Source organism: Harpia harpyja, chromosome 1, assembly GCF_026419915.1.
Source record: "Harpia harpyja isolate bHarHar1 chromosome 1, bHarHar1 primary haplotype, whole genome shotgun sequence".
Lineage (NCBI taxonomy): Eukaryota > Metazoa > Chordata > Aves > Accipitriformes > Accipitridae > Harpia > Harpia harpyja.
The window spans coordinates 75,545,778-75,557,887 of NC_068940.1; the positions used below are offsets into that span (position 1 = coordinate 75,545,778).

General features: G+C 37.1%; 1 protein-coding gene across 6 annotated transcripts in view; it reads left to right on the top strand.

Moving 5' to 3' along the window:
* Window positions 1-12,110, top strand: part of SNX13 (sorting nexin 13) — a 77,957-nt gene that overhangs the window by 52,094 nt on the left and 13,753 nt on the right. For 4 of the 6 annotated variants that reach the window (XM_052800733.1, XM_052800750.1, XM_052800742.1 and 1 more), the window contains exons 16-19: window positions 26-63; window positions 6,019-6,088; window positions 8,806-8,978; window positions 11,754-11,861. In XM_052800733.1, coding sequence (XP_052656693.1) covers window positions 26-63; window positions 6,019-6,088; window positions 8,806-8,978; window positions 11,754-11,861 — 389 coding nt within the window. Of the gene's footprint in view, window positions 1-25; window positions 64-870; window positions 911-6,018; window positions 6,089-8,805; window positions 8,979-11,753; window positions 11,862-12,110 lie in introns of those variants that run through there. The other 2 variants (XM_052800725.1, XM_052800759.1) reach the window with 2 other exon arrangements.

Sequence of the window (12,110 nt, forward strand, 5' to 3'; positions counted from 1 at the left end):
CTTTCCCCTTCCTCTCTGCCCCCAGAATCTTTTAATGGGTCTCCTACTGGCAGTATAAATCTGGTAAGTGCTTGGATATTTTTTTTCCATTATTATTATTTTTTTATCCCCAACAGTAGGGAAAGTGTTATAAAATAGTTTAAATTATGTATGTTAGAGGTTTTAGTTCACTGCAGTTTAATTTCTGAAGAAGTTCTTGAATCAAATTGAAATACACATAAGGTATCAATTAATGAGAACACTGTCCCTTTTGTACTTTCCCCTGTGTTTAATGAAATCTTGCATTGTTTCTCACAGAAACAGTAATAATCTAGAGTTAATTTATGCAAAGCATACTTTCTTATCCCTGGTTTTTTTTAATAGACATAAATTTGGAGTTAGGTAATAATAGGTGAAAACAAATCCTTTGAAACTGAAATCTCAATGGATTAAATTCAAATAGACTGTAAATGAGGCATTTAATTAGATTTTTATAGGTTGATTTTTATTTTTTTTTTGGAGTTAGGACTTGATTTGGAACCGTAAAAGTATCTGGAGTTTATTCAAAATATGAATCTTTGTTTTCTAATCTGGCCAATTTCAAGTTCAATTTTTTTTTTTTTAGCAGTTCTTGACTGGGTCAGTTTGTCAGAACCTTTTCCTTGTTACATGAATGTACTTAAATATTTGAAATATACTTCTGCATGTACTAGTGGCTGCATATGTATGAAGAGAACTGTATACTTCTACCAGACTTTTTCCAAATAATCTGTCCCACATAGATCTTACTAGGTTTAAAATGTTTTAAACCAAAAATGAAATCACAGTTATTTAAAAAGAAAAAATCATAAAAATTTTGATGTATTTCCTCCCTCTTACTTGTTTCTTCAGACTATATGTAGCTGAGCCACAAGATATGCAAGGTTCAATTGTGTGTATGAGAGTATTTTTCCAAATCTTTTACTTTTAGAAAGGTTTGCAATCTGCATGCAAGTTCCTGGCTTATGTGATTCATAGGTCCTTCTAATTCATTCTTGGAAGATGCTGTAGCTCCTTAGGAGTTCCAGTGCATTGGTTAGATCATGCTTGCATGCAGAGGAATGGAGTTTATTTTGTAAAGGAATACATTTAACATAAGTGTAAATATGTTTGTGTGGGGGTTGTTTCTTTGTGGGTTTTGGTTTTGCGGTGGGGTGGGTTTTTTTGAAGCTGGAATTTTTTGCCTATTGTTTTCCTCTTGTTTACATTTTGAAATACAAAGAAAAGGGGATGTTGTCAGCTGATAACAATTTACACAAAATCCTGTTAGATGCAGAAGGAGAACTTAATTTAGCCATATTTTTTATAAATTTTTACATACATTTGTGGTAATGTCACAAGAGATTCTTTTAATCGACGAATCTCTCAAAAAGATCTTTCAAATGTCTCTTTAAGTACTTTTTCTAAGAATGTTCTGACATATCAAAGTTGTATCTTATAGATGGGGATTTGCCATTGCTGTGGCTCATCTGGCTAGTCGTTATCTGCTGCTTAGTTTCATGTGGCCTTTCCAAACTAAGCTAGAAAGTCTTAAAGCCTTTATCGAGTACTGTTGCAATACAAATAGATATTTGCATGGGACAATTCAAAGTCTTGATTTTTGTTGTTGTTGTGAAAAGTATATTTGCAGAATATTACATTTAATATTTTTATAAAGAGCAAAGAACATTCTAGCAGAAATGCGTAATAAATCTCTGTTTATGCAGAACTTATGCTTTCTGTAGTCCATATTGTTCAGGGTTTTTAGTGCTTTTACAGGTGTTCGAATACTGGTAGATTAGTTTTTCCTGGCTGAATTCCATGTCAAGAGTAAATTTCTGTACACATAGTTTAGCTCCCATGTGTTAGTCAGTTACATGAAGAAAAATAGACCTTGGAAAGGTTACTTCAAAGGTCAGAGAATTTCTGTACTTTTAGCTAATGACAATGCATTAAATAAGATTGGGTTGTGGTGTGATACTTTTGCTTTTTAATTAACTTGTGTTCCTGTGAATATGTGTAATGTCAAAGGTATTAGGTCATATTAAATACAAACTGTCTGTTGTGTTATCTGTTCAAGTTTCAACCATTTCATTTACTTGTATTAATTGTTGCTGTATAGTGCCTTGCCACAGCAGTTGAGTATTTCCTAAAGTTTCCATTATAAAATACATCATCTGCAGTTTATACTTTCACTGTAAGAATGTATTTTAGGATTATTTGGAAGAGAGGCTCAAAACTCTTTTGAGGAAAAGTGATTTTACAAAAATATCTTCTTAATTCTGCCTTTTAATTTGACATATTAGTCTACTATATTAAACCAGTAGGCCGTATTTTGGGGGTATAAAACCATTGTAGATATTTATAGACTCTTGCAGATTTCATCTAAATGGATCCATAATCTGAGCTTTACATATTGCTTTTGCATCGAGTAAATAAAAGGAGTTACACAGGTGTTACATATCCAAGACCTTGAATGGCAGCAGAAATGGCTGGGTTGAACTTCTGGCAGTCATTAGTGTATGTCAGTCTGAACCTCATTCAGTTATCAAGAAGAAAACTGAACTGTTAGGGTGGCAATGAAGGGAGACAGGAAAATGAGAAATAATGATGCCTTTTAAAAAATTTAACAGTAGCTTAATGTTAGTGTTTCATAGCAAACGAAGTATTAGAGCAGTTGACTATTACTTTCTTCTTTAATAACATCCCTTCCCTCTTACTGATAATCAAATCCTAGAGCTCTCAGAATATCAAGCACTTATCCAAGCTTCCACAAATTCCTGCCATTCATCAGTCTCAGGTGATATTCTGCTCTTAAATTCGGACACTACAGTATAGAGCACACCTTACAGGATTATTGCTGTCCAAGGGTGACTTGCTTAGGAATGGACTAAGTCAGAGAAAGTCAGCCCTATATCCAATAATGACCAAAAGCAAGTGTCTAATTAAAATTATAGGAACAGTCCACTTAACGGTGATACTTCACCAGAATACTCTCTAGCATCCAGTTAACTTACAGACTTGGGAATTCTTGAGGTAAAAATGATGTCTGCTCTTAAAATATTTTTTGCATTAATTCATCTGTTCTACCATTGAGCAGACATAAACTTTCAGCACTATAGTGTACAGTGGCAAAACAGATTTCCCAAATGGACTCCTCTTCTACCTTTTTTCAATCTGGGACTTTTGTACTGTAAGTCTCCAAGCTGTATCAAAATCTTTAGGAGACTCCTTACTGCAATACATGATAAAGCATAGTTAGTATGATAAGACCTTTTTAACGATGCCATTTATTCATTATCTAGACTTCATAACAGAAATGTTATTCCCCTCGCCTTCCATGGTGGCTGTTTAGGCAGAGACTGATTGAGGTGGTTGAAGCAGAGAAGAGCCATTCTCTTCAGAGAGCTTGAGAAGGAGTGGTGTAATACGTAGGGATATCGTGGAGATGATAGATTCAGCTGAAGAGGGGGCAAGAGCAGAGTCTTTAAATCACTTACATTTTCAAGTCCAACCTATGTTTTGATTGTCATCACTTAAGAATGGCTTATGTTTAAGGAAACAGAGGAGTTTAGAAGCTTGGTTGATGTGTATTGAGGTTTTAGTTTGACACAGGTATGGCACTGCTACCCAGTAGGTCCCATTCTGGGTAACTTTTTGTGGAAACTCACTATTAAACTGGCTTGGTTAAATTATAAAAGATAGCTGACTGCTGCATATTCATTCTGAATGTGTATCTTTGAAGAATTTTAGAATTTTGAGGTAAAATATATAAAGTAGCTGGGATCCCAGTGCCTATGAAATCTACTTAAGTACTTTGATTTTTTTTTTTTTTTTTAACCTGGTAATTTAAGATTAGGATCACGTGTAGTGGCCCATCCTCCATTTTTTTCAGTTGTGTGTCCAACTTTTCCACCCAGCAATCTTGCTGAGCTTTATTATGTTAAGTCTTTAGTGGTCAGATCTATTGTATCATAAATAATAGAGAAGCTTCTCTAAAAGACGTGTTAGGCTGCTTTTGATCCCAATAATTACTGCATAGCGGAGACAGGGTGTTAGCCAGCTGAGGATGTACCTGTTCATTTTTTATGAGGGTAGACATTTCTGAGAGAAGTGTTTACTGTTTTTTACATACAGCAGAGAAATTATTCAGCTTTTACTGCACTGTAGCTTTTGTGTGGTGCTTTAAATCAGTTGAAAGAAAACAGGATGGTGCAAAGATAAAATCAAAAGATCTGTTACACACCACCTGTGACGCCCATCTACAAGAAGGGCCAGAAGGAGGATCTGGGGAACTACAGGCCTGTCAGTCCGACCTCAGTGCCAGGGAGGGTTATGGAGCAGATCATCCTCAGTGCCATCACGTGGCACACACAGGACAACCAGGTGATCAGGCCCAGTCAGCATGGGTTTATGAAAGGCAGGTCCTGCTTGACTAACCTGATCTCCTTCTGTGACAAGGTGACCCACTTAGTGGATGAGGGAAAGGCTGTCGATGTTGTTTACCTGCACTTAGTAAAGCCTTTGACACCATTTCCCACAGCATTCTCATGGAGAAACTGGCTGCTCATGGCCTGGATGGGTGTATGCTTTGCTGAGTGAAACAGTGGCTGGATGGCCGGGCCCAAAGAGTTGTGGTGAATGGAGTTAAATCCAGCTGGCAGCTGGTCACAAGTGGTGTTCCCCAGGGCTCAGTGTTGGGGCCAGTTCTGCTTAATATCTTTATTAATGATCTGGATGAGGGGATTGAGTGCACCCTCAGTAAGTTTGCAGACGACACCAAGTTGGGAGGGAGTCTTGATCTGCTTGAGGGTAGGAAGGCTCTACAGAGTGATCTGGACAGGCTGGATCGATGGGCTAAGGCCAATTGTATGAGGTTCAACAAGGCCAAGTGCCCGGTCCTGCACTTGGGTCACAACAACCTCATGCAACACTACAGGCTTGGGGGAGAGTGGCTGGAAAGGGGCCTGGGGGTGTTGGTTGGCAGCCGGCTGAATATGAGTCGGCAGCGTGCCCAGGTGGCCAAGAAGGCTGTACCAGAAATAGTGTGGCCAGCAGGACTAGGGAAGGGATTGTCCTGCTGTACTCGGCACTGGTGAGGCTGCACCTTGAATCCTGTGTTCAGTTTTGGGTCCCTCACTACAAGAAAGACATTGAGGTGCTAGAGCATGTCCAAAAGAAGAGCAAGGAAGCTGGTGAAGGGTCTAGAGAACAAGTCCTATGAGGAGCGGCTGAGGGAACTGGGGTTGTTTAGTCTGGAGAAAAGGAGCCTGAGGGGAGACCTTTATTGCCCTCTACAACTACCTGAAAGGAGGTTGTAGTGAGGCGGGTGTTGGTCTCTTTCCCCAAGCAACAAGTGATAGGACAAGAGGAAATGCCTCAAGTTGTGCCAGGGGAGGTTTACGTTGGATATTAGGAAAAATTTCTTAACTAAAGGGGTTATCAAGCGTTGGAACAGACTGCCCAGGGAAGTGGTTGAGTCACCATCCCTGGAGGTATTTAAAAGACGTGTAGATGTGGTGCTTAGGGACATGGGTTAGTGGCGGACTTGGCAGTGTTAGGTTAATGGTTGGACTTGATGATCTTAAGGGTCTTTTCCAACCTAAATGATCCTATGAATCTGTGATTCTGTGATTCCACAGTTGCTCAGGGGTTTTGTTTTTTGGGTTTTTTTTTTTTAATGCTCAGTAAAAGGCTTATTTGTAGCTGTACTTCTATTAGAGTTGAGATATCAAATAAAAGCGGCAATTATGTTAGTGATCACAATACTATGTGAAACTGGTAGGGGAAATGAAGGGCCGTACACTCTGTGTAAAAGGCTTTAGTAACCAGGTAATACAAACACTTATTTGCATTGTTACAGTGCATTAAGCTATTCTATTAATGTAATGAACTGAAAGTTTGAAAATGAAATGGATTAATCAAAAAGGATCTCTCAAATCAGATGTCTCCGTGATCTTATTCTCTCTTTTCTGTTTCTTCCTTCTTCCCTCTTCCCCCGACCCCCATCATCCCATGCAGTCCTTAGATGACCTTTCAAACGTCCCTTCTGATGAGACAGTTCAACTCCATGCATACATCTCAGATACTGGTAAGTGAATCTGTTATGATGGCTGCTTGCTTGTTTTCCACCATTTATTTTGATTTTTTTTAATATTACAGGCCCTTGAAATCCTAATCCTTTCATTTTTTTTAACCTCATAAAACATTTTAATTCATAGTTCCCATTAAGTCCTTGTAATGGAAATCCTTACAGAATTGGTGCTGTAGGTCGTAGACTATATATTTGTACTTAAAATGTGATTTAATTTTTGTTCTTTATGGTATTATTATTTTTCCTATCTCTGGAGAATCATTCATTAAACTTAATATTGAATAGCATTTATTTTAGCAATTATTTAAAGAACAAATTGTAAAAGCCATCTCTTTTTTTTTTTTCTAGTCACACAGTTTTAATTCTTGACTGTTTGCTTCTGCTGCTGTAATATTTTCCCCTATTTTTTATGCTTCCTTATTGACTTAGCTTAATTTAAGTTAGTGACTTCAGTCTTTACAATGGTGTCATTTTTGGTTATCTTTTGAAAAAATTTGCCTAGTAATAAATAAAAAATTTTTATTACGTGAGAGTAAATAACAGAAACTTCTCAGATATGATTTGCAAATAACTCCAGTTAGATGAGATTGCACTAATTAAATTATGAATGAATCTTCAGATACCTTTTTGGTAGATTTTACTATGCAACAGACTTCAAAATCTCTGCATTTCTATAGCAGACAAATGAGCTATGAGCAAGAATTCAACTACTTGACATTTTAATTAAACTCTTGTTACTCCAACCAAGTGTGAGTGTGGTGCAATTCAAGTCTTGTGTATTCAACCCTCAGAGAAGGGGAAAAATAATTTAAAAGTTAAGAATCACAATTTGCTTTTTCATTTAAAATGGCATGTGATACTTTTTTCTGAATTAAACTTAGAAGTTTCATTGTTTTGATCTAAAGAAAAGGTAGTCTTAGAACCACACAAATCATGTTAAATTTATTACCTTGATGGCAATGTGTATTAATAACTATTAGCTTGACTCCGTGAAGCCATAATACTCCAGTTGAACCAGGGGATATGTACAGGTTCGTATTGTAAGATAGGACTAAACTGGATGTCACCTTCCTCTTCACCTCATGTTTGAACAAGAAATACAAGTTCTTGCTTTCTGAATACTTCAGGCAGTAGGTGCATCTTGCATCTGTGTGCAGGCTCCTTTCCTCTACTGATTAATACCCTTTATTGTGTTTGGGGGGTGTATACAAGATCTTCTCCATAATCTTTGAGGGTTCGCCTTGTCTTGTGTTGGAAAATAAATGCTAAGAGGCTATGACATAAGGGGCGATGGGGACAACTTCTTTCTTTTTCTGCCACTACTGTCCTAAAGTGGTACTCCTAAAGGTGCAACTTAGCAGCACCGCTGAGATGTGGTATGGTGGCTGCACGGCAGAGTGGACAACCTGAGTTTAGAGGACAGAGCTTGCTCAGCATCCGTGGAGCCAGGGTTTGCCGGCTCCGTTATCTGCACAGTCTTTTGGCAGCATCGTGACTGTCCACTCTTTTCTCTTGGGGTTCAGCACTCAACATTCTTCTTCTAGAGGGTAGCTGGCAAAGAAAAGATGCTCCAAATGATGCCAAAAGGTAGATGGCAAAGAAAAGATGTTCCGTACCCACTGTGCACCTTGCTAGTGAGTAATTCTTACATCGTCAGCAACTGCCCCTGTCCTAGAGGTGCTCCCTGGCTGCTTAGATCTTGGCATTATACTTGAAAGAAGTCAAGGCTGGTAGCACAACAGAGGTTGGAGCTGATGATTTGTCAGGAAAAGTGTGTTTTATGGAGTGTGGGTGCAGAACTTGATTAAAAAGTATTTTCATCAACCACACTGGAAAATTGTGGTTACTGGGTATTGGTTCAATACTTACAGATACTACATGTTACCAGTTTAAACAGTGTGCAGTGTAAACTATTGGTTCTAGGTTATTCTGTAGATTAAATGGAAGTTTTTGAAACAAACTCTGTACTGGGAGGAGTTCTGTGATGGAGGAATGTCCAAGAGAACTTAAATATTCAGTGGAGAACAAAAAGATGTTTGCTTGTATTTAACTGTCTGTGTTCTTTCCATTTATAAATTGACTTCTCCATAAAATGTGTGTGTGTGTTTACACATACGCAGAATACATTATATGTATGTACACACACATACAGAATACGTACATATGTGTGTGTATAGTTTCTGTTGACTTAAATAGTGTGGGGAGTATTTTTTATCTTATAGTTAGTAACAAACAGCTGATGTTAATAACAAAACTGAATGCTTACAGCTTGCTAGCACTGTGTTCTTTATTTACAGATTTTTTTGATGGACAAACTTTTACAATATGATTAAAGTACTTTGGAGACTGGAATTTCTTCCCGTGTCACAGTTGTCTTTCACCCATACCTTGAGTTCTTTAGGTTAAAATTATTTTTTAAAAGATCTATTCACTATTCTCTAAAGTTGAAACCTTTTCTATTCTTTTTTTGTTTTGCATGTCAGTGAAACTTGTCTAACTTTTAAGGCTGCTTAATCTCTTAAGTTTACATAATAAGTTTCTGGAGGGTATCACTTATGCAGTGTTTTGGATACAGGGATGGCTTACTCTTTCGCTTGCGTGTCCATTTTTGTCTCAAGTCTGTCATTCCAGACATTTCTTCACTTCACGTTTGTGTCCTTTCGTCTTCCTTCTTTCTGTTTGTTCCTCTTTTATTTTTGTTTTTAAACTACTAGTCTATGCTGACTATGACCCATATGCTGTGGCAGGAGTGTGTAATGACCATGGCAAGACATATGCACTGTATGCTATCACAGTCCATCGGCGAAGTCCAAACAGCGAAGAGACATGGAAGACATATCGACGCTACAGTGACTTCCATGACTTTCACATGAGGATCACTGAGCAGGTAATTAATCTCATAAAAATCTTTTAAGGTTTCTTTGAAAGATGCTTTCTCTGTGTGATGGTATGGCATAAGTAGTGGCTTTCTCAAAGTGACTTAAGATGTGGAGTTACAGCACTATGTTATTTTCTATTAAAGTGTACTTTTTTTACTGTTTATATCATACACTATTTGTACTGAGCAGTTTACAGGTGTGTGTTTATATAGTTTAGTATCTGATGGCTATGTAATTGCTTTAACAAAAGGAAATGGAACTTGGAAAGCTCGCCTCTCCCTGCCCCTTGCTTCATTTTACTTTGAAATGTTTGTATGGAAGAACTATTGGTCTCAAACAGTGGCATATTTCATTTGTTATATTTGTCACAGATTAAGAAATAAAAACTGAGCTTGGGAAATAGGTATTTAAGTTTTAAGTGAAATGTTAAGGATTGGTGGGGTCTCAAAGGGGACAGCTGTTGGCAGTTCAGTATACTGCTAGACAATCTGCCTTTTATTGCTGTACTTCTATTCTCAGACTCTTTAACTCTCCTAAAATGAAAGAGGAAAACCATAGAGACTTGTAATTCACCAGCTGGTACAAAGTAGAACCTGCTGATATGAAAAAGTGTTGAAAATGCAGTGCTTTTAAAAGAGGAGGGTGAAATACTTTTAAACCAAGCCTTTGGAGAAGTCAGATTTGACTGCATAACCTTTGAACTAGTCAGAAGTGTTGGATTACATCCCTTTACTCTGTTATTAATAGAGAGGCATAAAGAACAAATTCTGTGCAGGTAGGTTAGCATTGTAAAGTCACAACAGTAGTAAAAATGGAAAAGGCTTTATTAAAAAAGCAAGTGTGTTGAATATTTGTCTTAATTATAAAGTCTGACTTTCCTTTGTATTTCTGATTATCTTAGTGTGCTGTGAATAAATTTGAAATACCAGTTTTTATACTCCTCTTCAGATTGTTTGGGTTTGGGTTTTTTGTGGGTTTTTTTGTATTGTTTTTTTTTAAATTAATTCACTGTTTTGAAGAATCCCTGACCTGTTGAAACAGCTATGGGTTCACTGACCTTACAGTGAGTTAATGTTCTGTCGATAGGGCGCAGTCATTTAAAACTGACTTACCAGTACATGACTAGAAAAAAAAATAAAAGAAGCAAAAGTTTTCAAAATGTGAAAGCTCAGAAATTTCGTGTTGCTAAATCCGAGTTCTTTGAGTTTACAAAAAATGGAAATGTTATTCTCTAACACTAAGATTGCAAAAAGTAAATAAATTCCTGTGCTTCGTAGCAGCATCTCAGAAACTCCTGACAATTTTGCTTTGTTTTGACAATAAAATAGATATTGCTACTGAGTTTATGGGCACAGGAATGTCACTGCTACACTGAACACCCTTCTTGTGTGTTTGTCTGAGGCGTTTTTATTGGCATGTTAAGGATAAAGGTTAGAAGCTTTTATTTAAAATAAATAGGAAGGGCAGGGATTATTGTTTATGTTTTTCAGAGAAAATAGGTACTTGATCCAAAATGGAATTGAAGTTAGCTGTGTATAGTATCTGTATGAGCTTTTTTTCTTAAAGTACTGAATAGATTCACATTAGTTTTAGTCAGTAATGTAATATAGATATCTACTTCAAATGATATTTATTTAAAACAGAAGCTGTTCTTTGCTTGCATTGCTTCTGTTTAGATACAAGTATCCAAATAAAAAATAGACCATGTTCTGTTCAGTTGTTTTCCTGCATGACCTATTTGCAAGGGAATGGCATTTGTGAAGTTGAAAATAGTTATTCTTTGGTGCTTCCTCAGGCCATAAACGTTATGAGCTTTGTGACCTTCCAAAGTTTAATGATGTCTTTGCAAAAAGACACCTTGCAGGGACTGAATGGAATCCTTCTCATTAAATCTGTAATTTTGTGGTCTTCCGTAGAGAGAAAAGGATACAACCTTTTTCCAGGTTGTTTCTTAAAGCCTAGATACTATACCTTTCTCTCTTTACCACCTTTAGAATATTATTTATTATTTACAGGAAGTCTGGATATAAGATAATCCTTATTCTTTGAGTTTTATTCTTGTCACTTCTTTATTTTTGTGCATTGTAGCAGATATGTTCAACCTTCTTAAGTCTTAGGGCCTCTTCTTTCCCTGCCGCTTCCCTGGAACACCAGTTCCTTCTGTAAAACTGAAACAGTGGAAGACATGTCAACCAGTGCCAATCACTGTCATTACCTGGAGAAAAGGCACAAGTGATGGCATATCAAGCATGGTATGATAACCTGTGTGTAAACTGGGTGCTGCCTTCCACTCTAGGGATAAAAACTTATTCATTTCCTTAGTAGGTTTGATCAGGAAAGGAAAGGGAGGATGTTTTGGAAAGATTTGCAAGTTCTCTTGATGTAGTCTCATAACCCTACTAACTTCTGCGCAAATAATAATGATAAATCTTGAGCCTAAACCTTTTTGAGCAGGTGTGATGACAGGAATAATTTGCACACTATCATGCTCTGTATTTCAAAAGCGAGTATCACATGTGTGTTCAGAAATTAAATTTTGCCCTTGACAGTCTCCAGAGATTTTCATGTATTTGTTCTTGACAGCCTACCTTTCATTTTGGCTTCTCCAAGGAATCTTGAGTTCTGGGCTTGATGCAGAAATTATTTGTTAGGTGTTACATGGTAGATAAGAATAGGTGAATATAATGACCCCTGCAATTTCTGAGCTTATATGGTGATTTGAAACTCTTTTGAAAACAGACTCCCCCCCCCCCCCCCCCCCCCCAATCTTCTCTTTTTTCTAGTTTGAAAACCTTGCAAATATACTGAAACTTCCTGGCAAAAAGACATTTAACAATATGGACAGAGAATTTTTGGAAAAGAGGAAAAAAGATTTAAATGCATATTTGCAGGTAAGCTGTTATGGGTTTTTTGGTTGTGTTCTAGGTAGGAATTCTTTTTTCTGAGGTAGAAAATTTGCTGTGTTGTAGGTGGTATACAATCCTAAATAGTATACCATAAGAACTTCATATTATCTAATAAGTTTGCCTTTTCTTTGCTGTTTCAGTTTATTCTCAGCCGGTTCTGTCCCAACTCCTCTGAGCTGGTGAGGTTCCAGCTGTGTTGGTTTTGAGCTCTATGCCACTTAACTTTTTTCCATT